This window comes from Myotis myotis, unplaced genomic scaffold, assembly GCF_014108235.1.
Source record: "Myotis myotis isolate mMyoMyo1 unplaced genomic scaffold, mMyoMyo1.p scaffold_m19_p_5, whole genome shotgun sequence".
Taxonomy (NCBI): domain Eukaryota; kingdom Metazoa; phylum Chordata; class Mammalia; order Chiroptera; family Vespertilionidae; genus Myotis; species Myotis myotis.
In genome coordinates this window covers 87,962,656-87,990,502 of record NW_023416357.1, presented here as the reverse complement: position 1 = coordinate 87,990,502, position 27,847 = coordinate 87,962,656, and the positions used below count along the sequence as shown (strand labels likewise).

Sequence of the window (27,847 nt, the reverse complement as noted above, 5' to 3'; positions counted from 1 at the left end):
AAAATAATTGTTAAATTAAGAAAAGTGACACAGCTGTCTCTGAGCAGAATTTCCTGTGCAACCTCTCTGTGCATGCCAATGCAGAATGTGACCTGTAGGGGTAGGGTCGCCCCCTTGGACGGTTCTGAGGCCTGCCCCTCTTAAAAAAATAATGAGTTGTCTGCAGGGCTGGGTGTCTGGTTTAAATTTCCTCTACAGAAGTACACGCCTGCTGAACGCTTGCTCCCTTAATAAAAAGCCAATGAAGCTGACAGGTATCTAATTTTTTGGATCTGGGTGGCAGCCAGAAGACTGGTAAGCATTCTTAAATCTGGAGGAATTTCACCTAAGCATTAAGAATTAACCTGAAATTCTGGTGGCACCTACTTTGGGGTTAACAGGTGGGATGCGGGAGGTGTCTGATCATTTTCTCCTGGTTTGAAAAGTAAGAGGGGTGGGTGGACGGGACCACTGTTTGAAGTGGAATATTTCTCTTATCACTTTGTCAATAGTAGGGCCTCATTCTGAAAGCCCAGTTTATGTGTTTAGATCAACCAATCAAGTGGGGGCTGCGGTAGGTGGTTTGTTGAATGTTCTTTCTTTCTTTCTTTTACATTTTTTATTTATTGATTAGAGAGAGAGAGAAAAAAGCAATTTGTTGTTCCACTCATTTATACATTCATTGGTTGATTCTTGAATGTGCCCTGTCCGGTTCCATCAGGACAATGCTCCAACCAACTGAGCTACTTGCCAGGACCAAATGTTCTTCCTTTAAATGCATATTAATCCTAAGCTGTGACATGAACTTTGTGCCTCTTTTTTCTCATGCTTTTTTTTTTTTTTGTCAGAGCCCTACCACTTATGTATGTATCTCCAAGAGTATTAGATTAGCATGTTTTGGAATTTTGTGTGATGGGATTATGCTGCAGTATATCTTTTTGTGATTTGCTTCCCTAGCATATTACATCCTGAGGTTGAGCCCCACTGTTGTGTCAGCTGTTTTCAATAATTTTCACTGCTCTTTTTTTTTTTTTAAATATGTTTTATTGACTTTTTACAGAGAGGAAGGGAGAGAGATAGTTAGAAACATCGATGAGAGAGAAACATCGATCAGCTGCCTCCTGCACACCTCCTACTGGGGATGTGCCCGCAACCAAGGTATATGCCCTTGACCAGAATCGAACCTGGGACCCTTGAGTCCGTGGGCCGATGCTCTATCCACTGAGCCAAACCGGTTAGGGCATTTTCACTGCTCTTTGTATTCGATTACATATGAATATACCAAAATCTATTTTTACATTGTACTGTATGGGGATGTGCCCCCTCAATTAATTCTTCGTGATTATAAATAAATGGCGCTATAAACATTAGGTCTACTTGTTCAGACGTACAAATGCTTCTCCAGGGTAATATATTCTTCAGGGAGGATGTATATGTTCCACTACAAATTATTCTACAAAGTGACAGCACCCAATTACACTTTCATCAGCAGTGATTCCTACACGAGCACAGAGACACACAGCCCTATACTCCCACCCATCACGCGCAACACACTAAACACGTGCACAGACCCATAAAAAGAGCCACGTCCGTGCACCACACACGCACAATAGCACAGTAACACAGACACACAAACGTACGTCACACACTCCACGCGTGCATGCGCATTGCCCACGCATTCACGCTCCAGCCCTCACATGATCCAATCAGGAGGCGCGGTCTCCGCCGCCCGCAACGGAGGAATCTTGTCCCGGTCGCGCTGCCGTCGGACGCCAGGGGTCAGAGGTCTCGGCATCGTTGGCGGTGGCATTTTTTTTTTTTCCTACCCGGAAAGCACGGCTGCCGGACCCCGACTAACCCGTGAGGCGGTTGCGTCCGCCGGCCCGGCCTCTGGTCCTCGCGTGGGCCCCGCGGAGCCGGACACTGGTCCCGGAGCGGCGGGGAGGATGGTGCCCAGCGGCCCCAGGCCCGCCGCTCGCCGCCGCGAGTGAGGTCGGAGCGGCCACGGGCGTCCGCCGAGCAGCTGGCCGGGCTGGGCCCGGGGCGCGCCGCTCTCCGCCGGCGCGAGGTGAGCCGGGGCGCGCGGCCCGGGTCTGGGTTCGGCGGGGCTGACCGCGGGGCCGCGAGAGGCCGCGCTGGTCGGGGCGGCGCTGCGGGTCGGGTTTGTTCCTCGGCTGTGGGGGTGCAGCCCCCGCCCCGGGTGCCGGCGGGGGTCGTCCCGCATTAGCCGGCGCCGGTGGCCTCGGCCTGGTCACCGCATCCCGCGAGCACAGTTCCCTCCCTGCCCTCGAGGTGCCTGGACTTCCCACGTTCGGAGCTGCGGCTGGGATGGTTTGGATTTGGCCTCGGGAGCATTTTGGTAGTTTGCCGTTTTCTGACTTGGGGTCGTGTTTCCGTTATTCTACGTTTGCACATCATAGATATCCCAGACGGGAGAGGGGGGGTAGAGACCCAGGGACGCGCAGAAACTTCAAGTGAAATCGTGGCATTTTATGTGTCAAGCCTGGTCGCTGTTCAGAGACGGGTGGATTATTATCTTCACTTACATTTTCATCAAGTAAATTACGGAATGGCCTCCAGGTAGTCTAGAGGCATTTAGGCCCAGTTCTCTGGGCAGGCACCATCAGGAACGAAGCGAGGCCTGCTGTGCTGTTTCGGATCGTGGGGATAGCCGTAACCGGTGGACAGCTGGTGAGGAGGCTTTTGCTGGAGAACCAGATGTCTGTAGTTGAGCTCCCCACGAGCAGATCGCAGCCCCCACTGAGTGAGGAAGGATGGGCTTCTTTGCAGCCTGCTTTGGCCGGGAGGGTTGTGGCTCTTCCTGCACTGCTGCTCTCCCGACTCCTCGGTGAGCCGCCGTGGGAGGTAGTGGGAGGGAACACTGCAAGGCTGGCGATGAGTATTTGGTCAGCCAGTGGTCCCTGTAGCACTTTTTTGGGTCAGCTTGGGGTCTGCGCATTTGTGTCCCATCTGTAGATGAATGCTCCCTCAGTGCTTGAAGGATAAGGGCAGCTTCCTGCTTCCTCATCCCATCTCAGGGCTTTGAAAGGAAGTAGACCTGTTGTGCAACCAAGATATATATTATACTCCATGACTCCAAGCTTATTTACTGTCTAGGAGTGAGGAGGCAGTGTGTTGGTTTTTTAGTGAAGGTTTAGGAAGAATTTCTGTGGCCTAATTGCGGTGGACTGGCATTGGCTGCCGCCCACTTCTGGGTGCTGAGATCGCCACCTGCCCACTGAGCACACCTTCTCTGTGTGGGCTCTACCTGCAGCTGCAGGGCAGAGAAAACAGCAGACCTAAGTGCAAGTATAGCTTCTGCCGGCAAAGAACTTAGAGAAAGAACTAGGCTATAGAATGTGGCAGGAATTAATTGCACATGGAGTTACCACCTGTTAGGGGTTTTGTTATGGTTATGATCCCAAAAAGGCCTCATAAAGGAAGTGACTTTTGAGGTGGGCCTTGAAGGATCAGCGGATCTGGGTCATTCAGAATTAGCTGGAAAATGAAAAAGGTAGGGCTAGTTGGTGCAACAGCACCCAGATTAGTTAGCCGGGCGGTAGGTGTCTAGAAATACTGACAGAGGCAACCGTTTAAGGGTTAAATGCTTTTCTAAGAAAAAGAAGCATAGGCTACACTATACAGTCTGGCTTTTGGTAGATTTCTGGGTTCTGAGGAATTGTTTTCATTTGATGAGTTTCTCTTGTTCTTTTAGCCAGCCAGTTACATAAATCACTGCCTAACTTATTTTAAGGACAATAAAAAAGATGTTGATTGTAATTGCTGTTTGGTATTAACAATCAGAAAATTAAATTTGCTGTCTGTGAGGTATTTCAGTGCCAGTGTTTAGTTTTAAGGAGCACAGCTCTGCCACTGTGGCTACAGCCAAGGGCAATATGACAAGCTCCTTAGCCATTTTCTGGGTGTTTTTAATGACATCTAATTCACAGAGTTGCTATTTGTTTCTCTTACCAACATTGCTGAAGAAACCTTTGAAGCCATTGAAACAGGATGCCTTGCAATTGCTCTGGAACATCATGACTAGGCTCAGGACCTCACTGGCTTCCACCTCAGCCTTTTGTTTTCTTGAGATGTAATTGACATACAACATTATATTAGTTTCAGGTGTACATCATAATGGTTCAATATTGTATATATTGCACAATGATCACCACAATTAAACATCTGTCACCATACATAGTTACAGAATTTTTTCTTGTAAGGCAAACTCCCCTAGCAACTTTCAAATATGCAATATCGTATTATTAACTATATTCACCATGCTGTACATTACATCCCTATGACTTATAACTGGAAGTTGGTACCTTTTGATTTCTTTCACCCATTTTGGCACCCCTGCCCCCCACCTCTGGCTACCACCAATATATTCTCTGTATCTAAGAGCTTGTTTTGCTTTGGGGGAGTTTTGTTTTAGTTTTTAGATTCCACATATAAGTTAGATATGGTATTTGTCATTGTCTGACTGTTTTTCAATTGGAATAATCCCATCAAGGGCCATTTTTGTTGTTGCAAATGACAAGATTTCATTCCTTTTTATGGCTGAATTGTGTATATATACACCACATCCTTAGCCTTTCTTTAAACAAGCTCAACACTGCACCATCTTAACTTTTTAATGCTTCTTTTTGACTGTTTACTCCTAATCCACTTCTTTATCTCCTGACAGCATGGCAATCCAGGGATGCTAGATCTTTGGGATGTTTTTGTCAAGGTTAGCATGCCACAGAATTCCATTGCCATGTAAGAGGGTTTTTACATTTTTAATTTCTTTTTTTTTTACTATGATGTTCCAATTAAAATGAAAAAAAGAAAAGAAAATGGAGGAAAGATAAAGTTTTTAGCAAATTGAATTTCCACTTAGGATTTATTTTGATAAGCATAGAAATTCTTAAATGTTCTTTCCCAGATACATATTGAATAAATTTGACAAGAAGTGTGTAGCTCATTCACTGTGTACTAGGTGTACCGGTTAATAATGTCAGATTTTGTAATCAAAGAAAACACGATAATTTCAAGAGAAACATCAAGAGTGCTTTATTCAAAGTAATGTCCATCACTAGCTACACATTTCCCCCATCTTTCAGGTAATTTGTGGATACCGTCCCAATAGAACTTTTCCTGTTTTGAGGCAAACCATTCAAAGACCCAATGTTCCACTTCTTCGCACGTTTTGAAGTGCTGCTCAGGAAGTGCGTGTGCCATTGATCGGAACAAGTGGTCATCTGAAGGAGCAAGGTCCGGTGAATACGGCGGGTGGGTTAAGATGTCCCAAGCAAGATCTTTTAACGTGTCTTTAACTGGTTTTGAAGTGTGTGATGGTGTGTCATCATGAAGCAAAATTACTTTGCCGTGTCTTCTAGAACATTCTGGTCGTTTCACGATCAAAGCATGGTTCAAATTGATTATTTGTTGTTGGTAGCGATCAGTATTAACGGTTTCACCTGGTTTTATTTTTTTAAATATATTTTATTGATTTTTTACAGAGAGGAAGGGAGAGGGATAGAGAGTTAGAAACATCGATTAGAGAGAAACATCCATTCAGCTGCCTCTTGCACGCCCCCCACTGGGGATGTGCCCGCAACTCAGGTACATGCCCTTGACCGGAATCGAACCTGGGACCCTTCAGTCCGCAGGCAGACACTCTATCCGCTGAGCCAAACCGGTCAGGGCGTTCACCTGGTTTTAGAAGCTCTTAATACACCACACCTTCCTGATCCCACCAAACGCAGAGCATGTTTTCTTTCCGAAGCGATTTGGCCTTGCAGTCGATGTTGTTGGTTGACCTGGATCAACCCATGATTCTGTGAGTTTGGGATTCTCAAAATAAATCCACTTTTCATCGCCAGTCACAATTCGATGAAAAAAAGACTTTCGTGCTGTTGAAGCAACATTTTACTAATGACTTTCCAGTTTTCCATTTGTCTTTCGTTCAGTTGATGTGGCACCCATTTTCCTTCCTTTCAAATCTTTCCCATTGCTTGTAAATGATCGGAAATTATTTGCTGAGCAACGTTTAATCTTTCTGCAAGTTGTTTTTGAGTTTGACACGCATCTTCATCCAATAATGCTTGTAATCGTTGGTCTTCAAACTTTTTCGGTTGACCTGGATGTTCTTTGTCTTTCACATCGAAATCATCACTTTTAAAGCATTTAAGCCAGTGTTCACAAGTATCTTGAGATGGAGCATGTTCACCATAAGCTACCCAAAGTATACGATAACTTTCGGCAGCACTTTTCTTCAGAATAAAGTAATGAATTAAAACTTCCTGCAAATGCTCTTTTTTTGCCATGAAATTTGACATTTTTAAGTGTAAAAATTTTTATGATGTTAACACCTTCAACAAATTTGACATAAAAATTTTTGATGCTTGTTAATACAACAAAATAGCATACATATCAAATCGCGTATATATCAACATATGTGTAACTCCATCTATTAAAAAAAGTCCAAATTATTAATCGGTACACCTAGTATAATTACATACCTAAGTGTAGTCCTGGGGCTACATGACAACCTTTGGTGATGATAGTGTACAAAGTGCTGTCATTTGCCAGTTGAACTTTGCTACTTGGTTAGAGGTCCTGTTTTTTGAAACAGCTCTCAGCCTTTAAATTGAGTTTGTTATAATATGATTTCATAATGAACTTTTAGTGTTCACTTAATCTTGTCATTGCTCGTGATTTGTTTTCTTAAATACCTTTTAATTGAGCTATAATTGACATACTAATTTCATGTGTACAAATAATGATTTGATATTTGTATATATTGCAGAATGATCATCACAGGGAGTCTAATTAACATCCATCATCACATGTAGTTATAATTTTTTTCTTTTAAAAAATTTATTGGGATGCATTGGTTAATAACATTATGTAAGCTTCAAGTGTACAATTCTGTAACACATCATCTCTATATTGCATCGTGTGCTCACCACTTCAAGCCTAGTCTCCTTCCATCACCGTATATTTAACCCCTTTTACCCTCTTCAATCTTCCCTCACTCTTCTCCTCTGGTAACCACCATACTGTTTGTTGTCTGTGACTAAGAATTTGTTGCTTTCTGTTTTATATCCCACATATAAATGAAATTATATGGTTCTTGTCCTTTTCTGCCTTACTTTGCTTAGCATGATACTCTCAAGTCCCAGCCATATTGTCACAAAATGACATTATTTCATCCTTTCTAATGGCTGAGTAGTATTCCATTATGTATATATGTATCACTTTTTTATGCTATTATCCATCAAAGAACACTTAGGTTGCTTCATGTCTTAGCTACCACGAATATTGCTACAGTCAACATAGGGGTACATATATCTTTACAAATAAGTGTTTTTAAAATTTTCAGGTAGATACCCAGAAGAGGGATTGTTGGGGGATATGGTAATTCTAGGCCTAATTTTTTAGGAACAACAATATAAGAGGGTTTCTTTCATATATCTGTTGTATGTCTTCTAGGTCCTCTGTCCCCCTTTTTTTAAGTGTACATAGATTTTGTTGTCACATAATAAAACAAAATATGAAGCTTAGAACTAGACCACTTGACCCTTTCTCTTCCTATCTCGTCCCAGTTCAAAATGTTTGCATCTCCTAATAGCCAGCATTCTCTTAAATCTGCAGTTGAGCTTAATGCATTCAACCCTCTGCAGTTTTATCCTTTTTGCTGAAAATTGGCTTTGTCTGCCCACCAGAGCCACTCTGTTTCCTGTCATAACTCTGTTCTCTCTGAGCATACAGAGAGAGAATCCTTGCCCTTCTTGTATTGTGTTACTTTGTCAGTTGATGCTTGCCATACCTCTTATAGAAAGTCTAGTGCAGGGGTGGGCAAACTTTTTGACTCGAGGGCCACAATGGGTTCTTAAACTGGACCGGAGGGCCGGAACAAAAGCATGGATGGAGTGTTTGTGTGAACTAATATAAATTCAAAGTAAACATCATTACATAAAAGGGTACGGTTTTTTTTTTTTTTTTTTAAGTTTTATTCATTTCAAATGGGCCGGATCCGGCTCGCAGGCCGTAGTTTGCCCACGGCTGGTCTAGTGGGTTTTAGGAATGTTCACCATGTTTGCAAGAGCCCTATTGGCACAGAAAAGCCCTCTGCCCACTTTTAAATTGGATTGTTTGTTTTATTGTTTAGTTGTATGAGTTCTTTATGGATATTATTTATATACTAGTGCCCCAGTGCACGGATCTGTGCACATTGAAAGAAAATTAATTAGAAGGTGGCTGGCGGGGTGGGACTAGGTGAGATGGGTTGGACATGCCCTGGAGCCAACCTCCTGCGGTCCCTCCTGGCCGGCTGCACCTGGGACAGCGCCGTGGCTCTAAGGGCATCTGTAGAGTGAGTGGGGGTCCCTCCAGCAGATGAGTCCCTTGGTCTGGCCTGTGGGGATCGGGCCGAAACCGGCTCTCTGACATCCCCCGAGGGGTCTTGGATTGTGAGAGGGCAGTTCTTGGGTGATGCACCCCGGAATTGGGCTCTCTTCTCTCTAGTTCCGGGGTGCATCACCCGAGAACCACCACTGCCAAGTCACTGCAGCTTGGCAGCTCTTGTGTTGAGTGTCTGCCACCTGGTGGTCAGTGTGCATCATACCTACCGGCTGGTCAGATGGTCAGCTGGTTGCTTAGCCTTTTATTTATATAGATTTTGGATATTAGGTGCTTATTAGAAGTAATGTTTGCAAATACCTTCTCCTGTTCAGTTAGTTTCCTTTTTGTTTTGTTGATAGTTTATTTTGCTGTGTAGAAGCTTTTTAGTTTGTTATAGTTCCAGTCATTTATTTTTGCTTTTACTTCCCTTGCCTTTGGTGTCAAATTCATAAAATCCTCTGAGATAAAGATTCATAAGTTTAGTGATTTTTTTATATGAATGTTATTGTTTCAGGTCTTATATTTAGGTCTTTGATCCATTTTGAGTTAATTTTTGTATATGGTGTCAAATAGTAGTCTAATTTCATTTTTTTGCACATGGCTTTGCAATTTTCCCAATACCATTTATTGAAGCAGCTTTCTTCATTGTATGTTTTAGGTTCCTTTTTGAAAAATTAGTTGTCTATATACATGTGAGTTTATTTCTGGGTTCTCTCAGTTCTGTTCCATCGGTCTGTGTGTTTTTCTGCTAATACCGTACTGTTTTCATTATTGTAGCTTTGTAGTATGACGTGAAATCAAAAATTGTGATGCCTCTGGCTTTGCTCTTTTTCTCAGGATTGCTTTGGCTAGTCAGGGTCTTTTGTGGTTCTGTACAAATTTGATGATTTTTTTGTTGTATATCTTTGAAAATGCCATTGGGATTTTATGGGGATTGCATTAAATCTGTAGATTGCTCTTGGTAATATGGCCATTTTCATTATGTGGATTCATCCAATAACTGAACACAGTATCTTTCCATTTCTGTTTGTCTTCTTCAACAGTGTTTCTTTCTTTTTTTTTCCTTGCACAAAAAAGTAGATTTTATTTATTCTCTAGGCTAGAATTTGCAACAGTGTTTCTCTCAGCCGTTTCTCTCAACAGTGTTTTGTACTTTTCAATGTATTGGTCCTGCACATCCTTTGTTTATTCCTAGGTATTTTATTCTTTTTTTTTGTTGGAATTGCAAATATAATTGTTTTTTCATTTATATTTCTGAAATTTTATTGTTAGTCTAGTCCAGTGGTCAGCAAACTTGTTAGTTAACGGAGCCAAATATCAACAGTACGACGATTGAAATTTCTTTTGAGAGCCAATTTATTTATTTTTTAAATGTATTTTATTGATTTTTTACAGAGAGGAAGGGAGAGAGATAGAGAGTTAGAAACATCGATGAGAGAGAAACATCGACCAGCTGCCTCCTGCACATCTCCCACTGGGGATGTGCCTGCAACCCAGGTACATGCCCTTGACCGGAATCGAACCTGGGACCCTTCAGTTCGAAGGCCGACGCTCTATCCACTGAGCCAAACCGGTTTCGGCGAGAGCCAAATTTTTTAAACTTAAATTATATAGGTAGGTACATTGTTATTAACTTAATTAGGGTACTCCTAAGGCTTAGGAAGAGCCACACTTAAGTGGCCAAAGAGCAGCATGTGGCTCGCGAGCTGCAGTTTGCCAACCACGGGTCTAGTCTATAGTAAAACAATGGATTTTTGTACATTGATTTTGTATCTTGCAAGTTTACTGTATTTGTTTATTGTTTCTGATAGTTTTTTTTTTGGTGGAGTCTTTATGGTTTTCTATTTAGGGAATCATGTCATCTGCAAAAGTGACAATTTTACTTCTTCATTTAGATGTATTTTTTAAAATTTGTTTCTCTTGCTTGATTGCTTTGTCTAGGACTTCCAGTACTATATGTTGAATAACAATGATGAGAGGATGCATCCTTGTTTTGTTCCTGATCTTAGAGGAAAAGCTTTCAGTTTTGTTTTTGTTTTTTGCCATTGAATATGATATTAGCTGAGGATTTATCATATATGGCTTTTATTATCGTCAAGTACCTTCCTTCTATACCAGTTTATTGAGTTTTTTAACTATAAGTGGATGTTATATCTTGTCAGATGCTTTTTCTGCATCTATTGATATGATCATGTGATTTTTATCCTTTATTTTGTTAATGTGGTTGATCATGATGTATTATCTTTTTAATGTATTGTTGTGTTCTGTTTGATAGTGTTTTGTTTAGGTCTTTGCAACTACATTCATCAGAGATATGGGTCTGTAGTGTGTGTGTGTGTGTGAGATCCTTGCCAGGTTTTGCTATTGGTAATATTGGCCTCATAAAATGGGTTAGAAAGTATTGCTCTTCTTCAGTTATTTGGAAGAGCTTGGGAAGGATAGGTATTACATTTTGGTGGGAGCCACATGGTCCTGGACTTTTACTTTTTGACATGCTTTAATGAATGTTTCAATTTCTTTACTGTCAATTGGTCTATTTAGATTTTCCAGTTCTTCATGGTTCATTCTAGAAAGGTTATATATTTCAAAGAACTTGTCCATTTCTTCTAGGTTATCAAATTTGGTGGTACATGGCCTTCATAGTATCTTGTGTAGTCCTTTTTATTTCTGTGGTGTCTGTTGTAACTTCTCTTTCATTTCTGATTTTGTGTCTTTTTTTTCTTTAGTGAGTCTAGTCAGAGGTTTGTCAATTTTATTAATCCTCTTAACGAACTAGCTCTTTGTTGCTTTAATTTTTCTATTGTCTTGTTCTCTATGTAGTTTAATTCTGCTGTAATTTTTTTTTCTTTTTTTACTGACATTGGGCTTCATTGTTCTTCTTTTTCTAGTTCTTTAAGGTGAAAAGCTAGGTTATTTATTTGTGATTTTTATTTCTTGAGATAGGCCTGTAATGCTTTAAAGCTTCCCTCTTATTACTACTTTTGCTGTATCCCCCAAATTTTGATATGGATAAACAAAAATGTTTATGAATAAATAAAATATTTCATACAATGGAATAGTTTTGGCAATAGATAAGAATGAAGTACTGATATGTGCTACATGGATGAATCTTGAAAACATAATGCTAAGTGAAAGAGGTTAGCCACAAAAGATCACATTTACCTGAAATGTTCAGAATAGGCGAATCTATAGAGACAGAAAGTACATTAGTGGTTGCTTGAGAGCTAGGAGAAATAAGGGGTTATTTGCTACAAGGTATGGGTTTTTTTATGAAATGATGAAAATGTGCAAAAGTTTATTATAGTGATGGTTTGCCCAATTCTGTTAATTAAATTGTGTACTTTAAATGTGTGAATTGTATGGTAGGTGAATTAGATCTTATAAACTGTTTAAAAAAAATCAAGACCCTTTCATATGGCAAAACATACCATGAACCATATTAAAGAAAATCCACAGATGAGTAGTATAACATAAAAGTTGGTAAAGGCTCAGTTTCCAGAATATAAAAGGAACTCCTAAACATTAACAAGAAATCAACAGACATCTTATAGTAAAGATTCAGGCAGTTCACCTAGAAAGACATCTAAATGGTTGATAAAGAAGCTTGGTTTGCTCTTATATACTGTGAGGATGAAGACCATTCTCAGCAATCAACTGTTAACATCCCAGAATATGTGGACATCACTCTGAAGGCCCCATAGGCACCCTTCAGAGGGACTTCAATCACATCAATGTTGAACTCTGTCTCCTGGGAAAGAAAAAGAAGAGGCTCTAGGTCAGTGGTTCTCAACCTTGGCTGCACATTAGAATCACCTGGGAATCTTTTTTAAAATCCTGATTTCTGGGCCTTATCCTTCGGAAATTCTGTTTCTTTGTTACTAATGTTGTGGCCCCACCCCATAACAAAGAAACAGAATTTCCAGAGGCTGAGGCCCAGAAATCAGGATTTTAAAAAGATTCCCAGGTGATTCTCATGTGCAGCCAAGGTTGAGAACCACTGCTCTAAGTTGACAAATGGTGAGGAAATAGAAAGGAACTGGCCACAGTCTGCACAGTCTGCAGTCATGTACAGAACATGATCAAGGGTGTTCCACTGGGCTTCCGTTACAAGATAAGGTCGGTGTACGCTCACTTTCCCATCAGTGTCATTATTCAGGAGAATGATTCTTTTGTTGAAATCAGAAATTTTGGGGGCGAAAAAATACACCCGCAGAATTTGCATGAGGTAAGGCATTGCTTGTTCAGTATCTCAAGCCCGGAAAGATGAGTTAATTCTTGAAGGAAATGACATTGAACTTGTATCAAAATCAGCTGCTTTGATTCAGCAAATCACAACAGTTAACAAGGATATCAGAAAATTTTTGGATGGTATCTATGTTTCTGAAAAAGGAACAGTTCAACAGGCTGATGAATATGTAAGTTGTCCAGCTATAGAAACAGCAAGATACCGAATGAATTGTCACACTTATTTGCAATATTTTACAGATGGAATAAAAGCTTCATATATTGGGGGCGGGGGTTAAAGTTTGGTTTCAAGTAGATGCAATTTAAAATAAGGGTGAAATTTGGTATTTATTGAGTGCCTCTCTATACCTGGTGCTGGAATGGACAAGAGTATAGCAGTAAACAGTACAGTGTTGAGTAGATGGTATTCGGCTTTCGGTGGTAGGAAATGAGAGCATCCTCAATTTAGTTTTGTAATGTGTTGGCATGTATTAGTGTCATATTACTAACCTACTTAAATATTTCCTTAAGTAACATGGAAGTAACAAATATTCTTTATAGAATAATTAGAAGATTAAACTGAAAGGGAATGCCTATCTTTCAAGAGGTTACCATTTGGAAATGACAGTTAATGTGTTTTTTCTTGCTAGTCTTTTGAAAATTTCGGATCAAATATTTCTCAAGTTCAGTAACCAGTGACACCCCCCCCCCCCGCCGCCGAACACCGTGAAAGGAAAAAGTGAAAATCGTGGGTTTTCTTTTGGCAAGTCAGTATCTTCTGATTAATTCCTTTCAGGTGGACAATCAGAATAATGTTCAACATCAACCCCCTGGAGAACCTGAAGCTGTACATCAGCAGTCGGCCTCCCCTGGTGGTCTTTATGATCAGTGTGAGCGCCATGGCAATAGCTTTCCTGACCTTGGGCTATTTCTTCAAAATCAAGGAGATTAAGTCACCGGGAATGGCAGAGGTATAGCATATTCTTTTTAAAAAAAATCTTTGTTGTTGAAAGTATTACATATGCAGGTATGGTACATTCTAAGTTCTTTCAGGCTGGCTGGACCTTATCCAGGGGAATAACCCCTTTGGGCTCTTCACATCCTTTTCTTTGGTTATGACTTTTTATCCCAGTGAGAAAGGTCAGTATACAGAATTTTTTGTCTTTATCTCCCTTTCAGATAGTTATTGATTCAGATGAGGCTACCAGTTTCACTTAGACTACTTCAGCAATGAATCAGGTATTTTGGAAAGTATATTTGCAAAATGTTTGTGTAACAAAGCTAGAGAATAGCTTCATTTATATTCCTATGAAATTAGCTTATTGCAGTTTTTAACAACTGTAAACATTTGTTATTTTAAAGCCCACATCATCATCAGCATGGAGTTTTATTAACTATATAGATAAGAAGGGATCTTCAAGAAATTAGAAAGTGGGATCTTATTTCCAAATATGTTTGTCTTTTTTTTTTATCAAGGAGAACTTCTGTTGCCTACAAACTTGCCTTCTAGATTATACATTTTGGTCAATTTAAAAAAATTATTAGGACAGTGCCTTTTAATCCTTAATCTAAGCACATAATGGTGTGAACACTCATAACACAGATTTACAATGATGTGTATTTTTGCATGTCAAAAACCAAAAAGTTAATAATTCTTGTTTAATAGAGGTGAATGACAGTATTACCTATCAATAAATTTGTTTTACATGTTAGAAATTATGCTCAATTAATGATATGGTGAATTTATTGGTGGTTAAGTTTTCTTTTAGGACAGATTTGTTCTTCTCTTAGTAGATTCCCTGAGTGCCTCCTTTTACACTTTTCTTGTGTATGTTTGTTGTTGGGAGTGGCATGGGAGTAGAGACTGGAATTGCGTTGTTGCTGTATTGGGTGTGCCTTGTGAAGGAGAGGAGAGTTCTACTTAGTGTACAGGGTCATTATTTGTCTTGTGCTTTGCGGCATTCTAGATCATAGTGATTAATTCCTTTCAGGTGGAGGGACCACCTTCACATGTGAGCTCCCTAACACAGTTAAAGTAACACATTTAAACTATTTCCACCATGAATCCCTTTCAAAGAGTTTCTTACAAGTACTGCCTAGCTAATGTTCCCTCTTCTCTGACCCTGCCTGAATTTTTAAAGGTTGTGCAAACAGGGTATACCCACATTACCTATGAAATGAACATTCTTTTTTAAAACATATATCTATATTTTTATTGATTTCAGAGAGGAAGGGTGAGGGAGAGGGAGAGAGAGATAGAAACATCAGTGACGAGAGAGAATCATTGATTGGCTGCCTCCTGCATGCCCCACACTGGGGATCGAGCTCATAACCCAGGCACGTGCCCTGACCAGGAATCAAACTGTGACCTCCTGGTTCATAAGTTGACGCTAAACCACTGAGCCACACCAACCGGGCTGAATTGAACATTTTAGTCATAATCCCAGCTCTGCGGTATACTGGCATTGCTTCCCCTCAGAGCTGGAGTCCATGTTAAACACTCAGCCAAGGCCAGTGGTTAAGATGTTGCCTGGAAAATTAGCCCTTAAATCAAAGTGGGGCCTGACATTGGCTTTGGCAGACTTTAAAATGGAATGGAGCTCTACAGGAAAGCATTGCCAGATGCTGCAGAACTTTGACTAGGATTAATTTAGTGATTTTATTTTCAAGTGAGGATCCTAGGTATATGGGAAGAGTTTGGTCTGTGAGTTAGGAAACTGAACTCTGATTCTGCCTTCAACTGTGGAATTAGAGAGTCGTAATTTGCACTGGACTTTAGTTTCCTTGTGTCTGGAGTATGAAGGGATGACACTAGAATGTTTGTAGGTGTTAGACCAGTGGTTGGCAAACCGCGGCTCGCGAGCCACATGCGGCTCTTTGGCCCCTTGAGTGTGACTCTTCCACAAAATACCACGTGTGGGCGCGCACGTACAGTACGATTGAAACTTCGTGGCCCATGCGCAGAAGTCGGTTTTCGGCCTGGGCGAGTCTATTTTGAAGAAGTGGCGTTAGAAGAAGTGGGGGGTGTTGGGTTGGTCGGGTGACGGAGACGCAGTGCAGGCGGGCCGCGGGATACGCAGTGCAGTTCATGCACGAGTTGAGTGAGCCAGTCAGTCAGCAGTTTCATGTGCAGTGGTTAGTGCTAGTCGCGTCCGCAAATCGTGCGCGGGTGACAAAAGTACCTACTCGAAGCATAAAGTTACCTGTATTTTTCCAACCAGCTGCAAATCCTACAGGTATTTTTGTCATCAATTTAAGAATTGTAATTATTTTGTGTTGGTGACTTTATTATTATAAAATGAGTACGTTTTAGCAAAGGCCAGCTTAGGAGTACCCTAATTAAGTTAATAACAATGTACCTACCTATATAGTTTAAGTTTAAAAAATTTGGCTCTCAAAAGAAATTTCAATCGTTGTACTGTTGATATTTGGCTCTGTTGACTAATGAGTTTGCCGACCACTATGTTAGGGAAAATGTAATTTGATACCTCCAGTTGTAATCTTACTGAATGCCATATACTGATTTACTGATGCTATAGAGGTAGACTCGCTTGACTGCTTGGGGATTGCTCAAATGGCATTTAATTAATGCTAGTATAAGTGTAATTGGAAGTGTCACTTGGTTTGTCTTCACATTTGGCAACTTTTTGTAGACGAATGTTGCCTGGGAGAATGTCACAACCTAGGTTAGGTTTGTTATTACTATTTCTGCTAAAATTAAAATAAATCCTGATGGGTACTTTACTATGTTGATATCAGTTTAACCATGACATAATAAGCTGTCTGTGTTTTTAAAAACTGCTTATGATTTAAACCATTAATACAGGGTGTAGATATTAAGAGAAGCCTGAAAACATCTTTTTCTTTTTTTCTCCCTTTGGAAATTGTTTCTGTTCTAAGGTAACATCCCAAGTCCGTGACAAGGGGGGAAAAATCCCATGTATTGGTATTTACTTGGTTTCACATTCTCGAGAGAGAAGGCAAGGTGTATAGAATTGACCTTTTTTTTTAAAAAAAAAAATAATTTTTATTTTTCCATTGATTTTTAGAGAGAATGTAGGGGAAAGACAGAGAGAAACATAGATTGGTTGCCTCAGGCCTGCAACTGAGGTAAATGCCCTTGACCAGAATCAAACCCGAGACCCTTCAGTCTGTGGGCCAAGGCTCTGTCCACTGAGCCAAACCAGCTGGGTCTAAAATTGACCTTTTGAGGAAGCCTTATTTAAAAAAGAACCAAAACACACACACAAAAACTAATTGCAACTGCTAAATGAGTTTAGATTCATGCTTTTAATGTTTTACTACTTTTGTTCAAGCTTTCTTTTCATGTTTATTTCTGAGGCTGAACAATTTTCTGTAAGTATAATATACTGTTTTGTTTTTTTACATATGTTCTTGAATAAGTTTATTTAATCCCACAGCTTATTTAATATCTCATGCCCATGAAGAATTCATGTTTTCGGTTATGAATATGAGAGTGGTTTGGAAAACCACACTGTTGTGGCAGTGAAGAGGCCGATGGCTTTATTGTCTCTGTTATTGGAAAAGATTGACTCTGAACCTGGTGTCCCCACTGTGTGATGCGACCTCGAGGGTCATGGCAGCACTTTCAGACTGCTCACACTTTTTTCTCTCTGTTTCATTTTCGGAAGGATTGGAATATTTTTCTGTTGCGGTTTAATGATTTGGACTTGTGTGTATCAGAGAATGAAACATTAAAGCATCTCACAAATGACACCACAACTCCGGAAAGCACAATGACCAGCGGGCAGGCCAGAGTGTCCACCCAGTCCCCACAGGCACTGGAGGATTCAGGCCCGGTGAACATCTCAGTTGCAATCACCCTCACCCTGGACCCGCTCAAACCCTTTGGAGGGTACTCTCGCAATGTCACCCATCTGTACTCGACCATCTTAGGGCATCAGATTGGACTTTCAGGTATGTGTGTGTTCACCAGTTTCCTTTCAGACTTTCTTAAGCAACAACTGTCAGAGGACAGAGTATTAGCAGTAGATGGTTTTACTCAGACTGTTTTTGATTTTTGCATGTGTCTACCCTTAATAAAGTGCTTGGCACACAGTAGGCTCTCAATAAAAAGCCTCTGAAAATGAGAAACTGGGAAGAAACTATAAGGTCTATTTTTGGTTTACAAACAATGCTATCGTGTTGGAGATGGCAATACATACTATAAATATTGCTGTTAGTTTACAAACTTGAACATCCACCATTAGCTCAGCTTATGGAATGAACTAGCATAAGCCTAAGATCTGGTCTCTTCCCTTTGGCATTTTGGAATTATGCCAAAGAGACAAGGATAACACGAGTTAATATTTATCAAGTGCTTACAATAGTTCTTGGCACAAAGCAAATGCTATATATACAGTGGAACCTTGGTTCTTGAACTTAATTCATTCTGGAAGGCTGTCGGAGAAGCTATTTGTTTGAAAATGGAATCATTTTTCCCATTAGAAATAATGTAAATTGAATTAATCTGTTCCCAACCCACAGATTGATTCCCTGTTTTAACCTTTCTTTTATACAGTACATGTTTAATGTACTGTTTAATCAATACACAAGCACTTCTTTTCTTAAATATATCGAGCCACCCCTTACTAGCCTTAGACGGATCACTTTTAGCACATGTTCTAGGGATATCTTTCAAGAAGCATGTGGCATCTTCACTTTTTTATATATGGCTGCCTCCGAAATGCTGTCACTGGCTTATTCATTTACCCAAATCAACAACAATTCTTCTATCTCTTCAAGTGCCTGTGATCATTGTTTCTTTCACACCCTTAGCAACATTAACACTCTTGATGCCTCTTTATGTTTTAAAATTGTGCTAACCATAAATTTCTCCAGCAACAAAAGCATTCTCTCCTTTCTTTGTTGCCTGAGAGACACTTTCTGTCATTCTGAGGTGACAGCATGAAAGGGTTGTCAGGTTAAAAACCAAAGTTTGGTTCGACAACTGAGACATTTTTCCGTGAACAACTTGGTCAAGAGCCGAATTGTTTGAGATGGGAGACATTGGAGAACTGAGGTTTGACTGTAAGTGCTTGTTAAATAATAATAAAAAGAAACACCTATAAAACATTGAGCACTACCCTTTCACCAGAACCAAACCCATAATCAACTGTAAGTGATTCAGGACAAGGTGAGAGAGTAGTGGAAGAGGGACTAATCAGGAAAGGCTGCATGCTGGAGGCCCGGGTCTTGGAAGAATAATCTTGGGTTACCAAGAGCCTTTTAAAGTCCTGAAAGACTTGGGAGTACCTGCCAGCCTCCTATTGGTTGTTATAGGTGAGAGCTGCTCCTATGGAAATAAGGTAAGGGCAACTCCTGGGCTTTCTATGTTACAAGTAGCCCTTTCTCTTCTGCTGTGGTGTTGAATACCTTGGTTTTCATTTAAGCTGCATCACTTACTGGTTCATGACCTTACTTAAGTCTGTTAGATGCTCCGGTCCTCAGTTTGCTCATATGTAAAAGTGGAGCAGTAACACTTCTCTGCTCATGTCATGGGGTAGTAGTACATTTTAAGTGAAGTAATAAATATAAAAGCAGTTTGAAAATGGAAAGGTGCTATGCAAATGCTAACGCAGTGGTGATAATAACCCACCAGCCCCCAGTTTTGCAGCTGGGGCACTGCCTGGGCTCTTGCTTAGCACCCCCACGCCTGGCTGAAAATGGCCCCTCTCTGCTTGCCTTTTGGTAGCTCTGCCAGGTGAGCAGGCCTCAGAGTCCAACTCAGAACTGGTATTGTTCCTGAAATCCCACAGAGGCAGGAGTCCTGCTTTGGTGGGTTGAAAGGTGATTCCTGGGTGGATTTGATGTCAGGATTCATTCAAATCCCAGAGAATAATAAATATGGATTCTTGCCTTTCTTTATCAAAAGAAAAATAAATCCACCCTGATTTCTCTTCCATAGGCAGGGAAGCTCACGAAGAGATAAACATTACCTTTACCCTGCCAGCAGCTTGGAGCTCGGATGACTGTGCCCTTCACAGTCACTGTGAGCAGGTGGTGTTCACAGCCTGCATGACGCTCACAGCCAACCCTGGTGTGTTCCCCGTCACAGTGTAAGTGGTTTTCTGAGCCCACAGGTGTATGAGAAGCTCCACTGACCATGAATGTGACTGGGGTGCTTTGGCAGCAAGTTCTAGGGGGGCTCACACTGCATCCCTTTACCTGGACCTAAGGAGTTCTTTAAGCTTAGTTTGGAATTCTGAGGTAGAAGTTCTCGTGTAAATAGCAGACAGTTAGTTCCTCAGCAAGGTTGGTCGTTGTACTTGTTCTTAGGCTGCCTCTCCTGTTGGTAGAAGCACGTCACAGAAAAGATAAGGAAGAATGGATCCCATGACTAGAATGATTCAGAGTTAAGGCTCCCAGAAGATAAAGGTTTTGTTCATGTCCATTATCCAGAAAGAGTTATTTTTAAAATTGAGAGCATAAATAAAATCTTATTTTCTATGAAACAGTTAACTATTTCTGGAATTTTTGCTTCCTATATTTTGAGCAACTGCAAAACTGTCAGTATTATTGTTTTGCCTTCACCTTTTGTTTGCCTCCCTTTTTCTGCAAAGGAGATAATGATCTATAAATACATGAAATATGCAAGATGTAGCCTATTGAAAAAATCGTATGGTGAATCCTTTTTCAATAAGAATAATTAGATATTTGTCTATTTTAGACATTTGGGGGTTTGGAGGACAAGATCAGATAAGTTAAACATTATTTGCTCTTGGTTGTAAATCTGATGGAGAAGTTTGTATGTCAAACTTCCTGTTGTAATTGAGAATTGAGACAGTGTGGGAAAATGGGCTTAAAAGGAGCAGGTTCTTCTTTGGCCACATCATATGCGAGAGGACTATGAGTTGAAATCTGAAGGCAAAAATCTAACACCTAAACTCTCAAATGCCAAATGCCTATTTCTTATATGCTTATTAAGTAAATAATAAAAGGTCCCTGAACTAAAAACATGGTATTTACCTGAAAGAAACATTTATGTCTTCTGTTTCTTCCTTCCACATGTTTGGCTGTGGTCAGTGTTGGGCTAGGGGCTGTGGGGAAGACACAGTAAATGTCTCAGGCCACTGAGCACGTCTTTCCCCGTCTTCCCCTGCAGACAGCCACCGCACTGTGTTCCGGACACATACAGCAATGCCACGCTCTGGTACAAGATCTTCATGACTGCTAGAGATGCCAACACAAAATATGCTCAAGATTACAATCCTTTCTGGTGTTATAAGGGGGCCATTGGAAAAGTCTATCACACTTTAAATCCCAAGCTAACAGTTATTGTTCCAGATGTAAGTGAGAAAAATCATGTGTGTATGCATGTGCGTCCAGGAACTGTTAGAGTAGGTGGTGTTTACATGCTTGGGTTAGCTTAGTCCCTGCCACTTCAGATTCCTAGCTAAGTTAATAAAAGGCGAGGTGGAGTGGTGGACACTTGGAAAAACATGCCACCTTTTTGGTTAAGAAAACTGTTTCTGTTCTTTGTTTTCTGCTTTGCTCAGCAGCAGTTACTTATTGAGCAGCTGTTGTGTGCCTAACCCATGGGGGTTACAAGAAATGCTTGTAGTCTTATGCACACAGCCACTCAGGAGAATATTTAGTTAGTGTTAGTATGAGCAGTGAGTGGTTCGGAATTAATAAGGGTAAAGTAAATCTTTGGATAGATAGTGAGGGCTGAATAGGATGTTACTTAAGGAGGAGAAAAGGGGAGGAAAACACTGTAATCTAGACTAGTGGGTAACATGCTAGTTTAGCTTCTGGCTTACACTTGAGCCCACTTTTACAGACTATACTGATTTTTTTAATAAATGCCCTCTTTCTGTCAGTATATGTTAGATTTCTTGCCTTTTTGCCTGGCCCTGTTATCAAGTTGTAGAAGTTGGTAGGCCAGGAGCCTGCAGGAGTGAGCAGTGGAGGTCAGGTTCCAGAAAGTCCTTTGTGCCTCTCTTGAGGCATTTAGACTTTTCCCTCAGAGGAGGCAGTCCCCACCTGTGTTGGGCTGTAGGGGGATTTGTAAAGCAGTGTGTTAGCAAGACTGGTCTGCCCACCTGATTAGTGTGGACGTCGTGGGGCCTAGAGATTTGGGAAGGAAAAGGAATGGAAGCATGGCTAGGATCTCGCAGCAGCTGGCAGGGTGATTGCATGTGGGAGGTCAAAAGATGTTTTCCGGCAGGACTTGTAAAAGTGGGGAAAAGGCGAAAGGAAGGAGGGAAGCTGCCTCTGGGGAGAGGTGATGCAGAGGCCTTCCTGGTCGGGTAGTTATGAGGGGTTAGGAACACAGGCGTGGGGTGTCAGCCATGCACCCTGAGGGTAGTCAGAGGAAGAGGACATAAGCAAGAGTGGGGATTACAGGTGTGGGAGCCTTCTCGGGAGGAGACCAAGTGGGGGGAGGGAGAGGGTGCACAGGCAGTGTGGCGTGCAGAGGACTGCTTTAGGAAGGGAGGGGAGGTGGTCTCAAGAACATCACGTCTTCACTGAATGAGAGCCAGCTCTAATAGTTTAGAAGGAGAAATTTCTGTTCCAGTTTAAGAATTAAAGTTAAAGCATATCTGGAGGTGATGAACCGTATCTCCAGAAACCCAGCATAAAACTTTCAGTAACTCAGTGCTGATGTTTCTGGTTTATTCCCTCTAGGATGACCGTTCATTAATAAATTTGCATCTCATGCACACCAGTTACTTCCTCTTCGTCATGGTGATAACAATGTTTTGCTATGCGGTTATCAAGGGCAGACCTAGCAAATTGCGTCAGAGCAGTCCTGAATTTTGTCCTGAGAAGGTGAGCATCGGATGGGGTCTGGCCCAGCATTTGGCTAGAGGTGTCTGTGGACAGAATGTCTCAGTCCTTAGTGCACTGATTGTGAGTTTTCCTCCAGAGAAATTAGTTCCTGTCTTTTTCTCAGAAGTATTCTACCCTCAGTCTAAATTATGGTATTGGGTTTTCAACCCAAACCTTAGCTGTAATAAGTACTGACTTTGCGAATTGCTCTCAAATCCCCACTGGAGAGCAGCTGCCCCTGGAGGGCTGCCCCCTCCACTTCATCAGCTTGGGAAATCATCTCACAGAGTGCTCATCAAGGTTTGGAAATAGTTAACTCTTGGGCTCAGCACAGTGGTTCCACTAGATCAGCTGCTTCTGGCAGGAAACTTAAATTTCTATTCATTCCCACCTAGATGATATTCCCCTCCCCCGACCCCAAGCCAGCGGTTCTCAACCTGTGGGTCGCGACCCCTTTGGCAATCGAACGACCCTTTCACAGGGGTCGCCTTAAGACCATCCTGCATATCAGATATTTACATTACGATTCATAACAGTAGCAACATTACAGTTATGAAGTAGCAACGAAAATAATTTTATGGTTGGGGAACTGTATTTAAAGGGCCAGAAGGTTGAGAACCACTACTTTAGGGCTTTAATAGTTCCCCTCCTGGACAGATGCATACGGTGTGGCTCCCTGGTCTTGGGTGGGGACCCGGCTCCCGAGGCTCTGTTGTGTGACTGGGTTGCTTATCTTGCTCTCTTCTAGGTTGCTTTGGCTGATGCCTAATTCCACAACTGCCTGTTTTCTGAGAGACTGAGCAAACCGTAAGCATTGCCTGCTGATGCCAGCCTGGGCCTGGACACTCTGTGAATACCATTCTTTTGCAATGTTGGGTTATTCCAGCCAAAGACATTTCAAGTGCCTGTAACTGATTTGTATATATTTATAAAAACCTATTCAGAAATTGGTCCAATGATGCACGTGCTTCACACTAGGTGCAGTCCGAACCCCACAGCCTCCCCTGTGGACTTGGTGGGATGATCCACGTAGCGCCAGCAGTGGTCTCCCTGCCTCAGAGCAGGCCATGCTGTCTTTACCAGGATCTCAGGGGCAGTTCATTGCTGGATGGGTTGAAGTTTGCTTTGATTTGAAACAGTCTGCACCTTTGACATGATATTGCATTTCCCAAGCCACCAATCCATTTTGTGGATTTTACGTGTCTGTGGCTTAATACTCATAGTACCAACAATAATACCCTTTTCTCTGTTTTGCTTGCAAGGAAACACACATCTTTCTAAATTTTCTTTTTTCTTTTGGAAAAAAAAGTCACATTTAAATACTACTCTAGGTAAGACAGGCTTGTTTCTTTCAAAATTTTGAGTAAAATGTTTAATATTTAAAAGTCACCTACATGGTAAAGATCTAAGTTTCATTTCCCACAGGAGTTGTGAGGAACCTGGTCTTGTGGAGTTTAGTTGGCACAGAAAGTTCCACTGTCTTTTTCTCCTCTGTTGTCCCTTCCCTCCATTATAAAAGTTAAAGCAGCTTCCTCACTCAAAAGGACTTAAAAAGCCCTGGCCGGTTTCTCAGTGGTTAGCGCATCAGTCCACCCACAGAAGGGTTGCAGCTTCAATTTCCAGTTAAGGGCACATACCTGGATTGCAGGTCTGATCCCTGGCCCTGGTCAGGGCATGTGCAGGAGGCAACCAAACGATTTGCCTCTGTCACATCTTTGTTTCCCTCCCTCCCTCCCTCCCCCTTTCTTCTACTCTCTCCCACTTTCTTTGGAAATCAATGGAAAAAAATATCCTTGGGTGAGGATTTAAAAAAAAAAAAGGACTTAAAAATTAAGTAAATGTCTCTAGAGTAGAGTAAAAATTAGCTGTTCTATTTTCTGGAATGCAGATGATACTATGGAAAGAGAATGATGATTTGGCCTAATAGTAATGAAAGGATTTCTTGTTTTCTTTGAAAAGGGAGTGGTTTTTCTTTTTTTTAATATTTATTTCTATGCAGTTAACATATCTTCAGAAGGAAAATGGCAACTAGTAGATCACTAACACTACAAAGATCATGCCTGTGAAATTTGAATGAAAGCAATTCTGATTTGCCATTTATCAGGAAAACGCAAAGCATTTTTCTTTGCTATAACATTTTGATGATCTGGTTCCTTTATCCCTTTTTCCTTCTAATCCATCTTCATTAAAAAAAATTATGTGTTATCTTTTCTAGTCCTCTTTTGTTACTTGTATTCTGTTTTTCTAGATAGCTTTTTGCCTCACTGTCATTAATGACTTCTGTGTTCTTGCAAGCAGTGCTGTAGCAAAAGGGCCAGTAAAACCTTGGGCATGACTGTCAGTACTTCTTCCCTTAATTCCAGGCCTGCATAGTCTGTTTTGAGTTAGAATCAGCCCTGCAGTCTGGAATATAGATTGGCCTGGAACATTTTAAACCAGGCATGCTTGAATGGAAAACAATTGTGGGCTTTTACTACAGATTGTTAAAATAATTATTAAAACATGTTAATATATATTTTTTCCTTTTAGTACATTTTGAACACAATAATCAGACTTGCCTATCCAGTTATTGTATGACATGAGTTGCTTCCATGATGCATGGCTAACTTGTTAGTTTAGTTTTGTGTTTGGAGACTTTGAGGATCTTAAGAAATAAGATTGTGAAAGCCTTTGGGCTTGGCCTTTAGAAACATCACTATCTTTAAGACCAACATATTTTAGGTTAAGCTGCTACTGAATTAATAAAATCCCAATGAATGGAGTTCTAGGGATAGATTTATAGCTGGCAGAGTAATATAAAAGGAGACAGACAGGTGGAAAAAGTCAATTTCACTGGTTTATTCAATCCAACTTGTTGCTAATATTAATTACCCTTATTTTAATTACAGGGAATGGCTGGAATCTGTAGCCAGGGGAGGAAAAACATTGTTAAGTGTGAGGAAAGGAAGTGCCAAAAATACCTGGACAGTATGATTTGTCATGAGGCTAGGACACACACTTTAAAATCCGGCATTTACCCTAGAAGGCAAATCTCAAAGATCTTGTGGAAACCCAGAGCCAGTCAATTATATAAAGAAAGGCTGGGGTGGAGGAAGGAGGCTGTGTACCTGCTGGGTGAAGAGGCCTCGTAACTGAAGAGACTTCCGCTGGATGTAGGAAGTCCAGGGGACTGTTGCTGTGGGGCACTTGCAAACAAGGCCTCTGCAGGGTCTTGCTGGGGGCTCCAGGTTACAGGTGTCCCAGGCAGGGCCCGCTTGCCATCAGGGTGACCTCACCCAGGAGCACGGCTCGTCCTCAGGCATCTTGGACTGGAGGTCCAATGAAAGGTCAGCAACTTACTATTAAAGTGGTTGTTTCAGATCATATTGATCTCTTTTCTTTTTCCTTTTGTCCTTTCACTGTATGACTTGAATCAGTTTTGATTCTATTTGTAAGTTTTCTCATCATTAGGAACCTGCCATTTCTGTTGCGTTTTCTTTGGCAGTCTGTAGGGATTCAGCATCCTGGTTTTCAACCCTCCTGCAGGCACTGTGGGGTCACAAGGGCCAGCGGATCCATTTCACTTCTCTTGCTGCATGATGATCAGTAGCTGATGTTATGGCATTCACTCCCAGATTAATTTTCCATGTTTGAAATGTGTGCATATGTGCTTTACTGAATAAAACATCTGAATTTATTTGCTGTGTCTCTGTTTCCTCCTGTCTGATGGTGTTTTCTAAGGCAAGAACATCTATAATAATAAAAGGGTAACATGCTAATTAGACCGGACGTCATTCCTGACATTTTTCCTGACGAAGCCAGGGCCAGAGAGAAGCCAACCTGGGTCCTGGGTGCCTGCAGGTGGCCCAAGGGAAGTCAACTTGGGTCCCGGGTGCCTGCTGGCGGCTCCCGGGTGCCAGAGGGAAGCTGGTGCCGGCAGCCAGGGGAAGGAAGGCCTACTCTTGCATGAATTTCATGTATCAGGCCTCTAGTTTGTGATAATTGAGGGTTTTTGAAGTAGTTCTTTCAAAGTGTCACCTATCATCAGAATGAGGAGTGGGCAGTGTTTACTACTAAGCTGGTCTCATCAAGCACACAAGTCTTCCTGAGAGCACAAAACTACTTTTAGTGTTGGACCAGCTAGTGTTTGCAGACCTGACCCAGATCCTCTCCAAAAAAAGTGATACAGGCCAGTAGGGAACATGGAATAGGGGTGGAGTGCAAAGACATCCTTCTCAGTTACATAAACCCTTCTTGTGTGCCAGGCCTGAGTTACCAGAAGCAGACTCCTTGCTGGCTCTGCCTTCTCCTGTTACAGAGCTCCTGCATGTGCTAGACTTTCTTTGCCAGGACACTGCACCCTCTGCACTTGGTTGTTGATGAGTGAAATAGCGTTGTTTGACCATTGCAAGGATAGATGGCTAGTCAGTTATATTGAGTCTAAGGGGAGGAAAGGGATTGAGTTTTGCTTCTGATATTATTTAGCCCCTTTCCTCTTGCTCACTCAGTATATAATCTGTTGGCAGATAGTGACAAGATAAAGATAGAGGATGATGGCTATGATGCTTTTGGGGTGATTGCAGAAGGCATCTTGGAAGAGGTACAATATGAAGGCACCTCCAAAAGGAGGGATTTTGGACTGGGCGTTGCATACAGAGGACATGGCTTGGCCCTGGTGCAGAGGCTGAACTCAAGGGGCCTTGGCTTAGTGCTAGGTGGAGAATAGGAGTTGTGTAAGAACTTGTTTCCCCACCTGAGGACAGGATGCCTCCAGGCTGCTGCCAGAGTGGTCCCTTGGGGTGGCCTGCGGGGGGCTGTGCAGGGAGATGCTCTAACACCATCTGGTCCAGGAAGGGAGTTCTCTGAAGCTCAGCATGGCAGGTACAAGCCCTGCTCCAACTCCTGCAGGCCACATAACTTTGAGTGGCTGAACCTCTCTGTGCCCCAGTTTCCTCATCTAAGAATAAGGATAATAGAACCCACTTGAATGTGGTGAGGATTCAGCAAGTCAGTTACTACAGAGTGCATAGAAGAGTGTCTGGCACTCTAATGTTTATTATAATGGGACATTATAATAAGTGAGGGGAGGTGTCCACGAGTGAGGCTGTTTTTTCCAGAGGATCTTCAAATGTATACCTATTCCAATTCCAAATATGGCTTAAAACCAATAAACCTCGTTATAGCTTAGCCATGGACAAAAAGGTGGCCCTAAAAAGGGTGTAAAAGGTGCAGCTCCCGTAGTCCAGTGCAAGACCTCAATTTGAAACAGCTCATCTACAGCTCCTTGCTGGGCTTCATGCTCTCATACCTTGCTGCTTAGGACCAGGGCCACCTGCTATGGGGCAGTTCAAGTTCCCAGAACCGGGGAAGTCTCTCACTATTTCCCAAGGCAAGGCAATTTGTGACAACTTGAATGGACCTAGTGCAGCCGTGGGCAAACTACGGCCCGTGGGCCGGATCTGGCCCGTTTGAAATGAAT

General features: G+C 41.7%; 1 protein-coding gene and 1 pseudogene across 3 annotated transcripts; both read left to right on the top strand.

The window, feature by feature from the left end:
• Positions 1–1,753: 1,753 nt before the first annotated feature.
• On the top strand, positions 1,754–26,065 carry TMEM248 (transmembrane protein 248). Of its 3 annotated transcripts, XM_036309281.1 has the most exons (7): positions 1,754–2,047; positions 13,391–13,565; positions 17,247–17,532; positions 19,523–19,673; positions 20,720–20,903; positions 22,246–22,389; positions 23,138–26,065. In XM_036309281.1, the coding sequence occupies exons 2-7, from the start codon at positions 13,407–13,409 to the stop codon at positions 23,156–23,158; spliced, it is 945 nt and encodes a 314-aa protein (XP_036165174.1). In that variant the 5' UTR covers positions 1,754–2,047; positions 13,391–13,406; the 3' UTR covers positions 23,159–26,065. The 3 variants fall into 3 exon arrangements, with proteins under 3 accessions (XP_036165174.1, XP_036165175.1, XP_036165176.1); XM_036309283.1 differs by lacking the exons at positions 1,754–2,047; positions 13,391–13,565 and adding an exon at positions 13,810–13,833; XM_036309282.1 differs by lacking the exons at positions 1,754–2,047; positions 22,246–22,389.
• On the top strand, positions 10,397–13,356 carry LOC118656233 (annotated as a pseudogene).
• Positions 26,066–27,847: the final 1,782 nt, after the last annotated feature.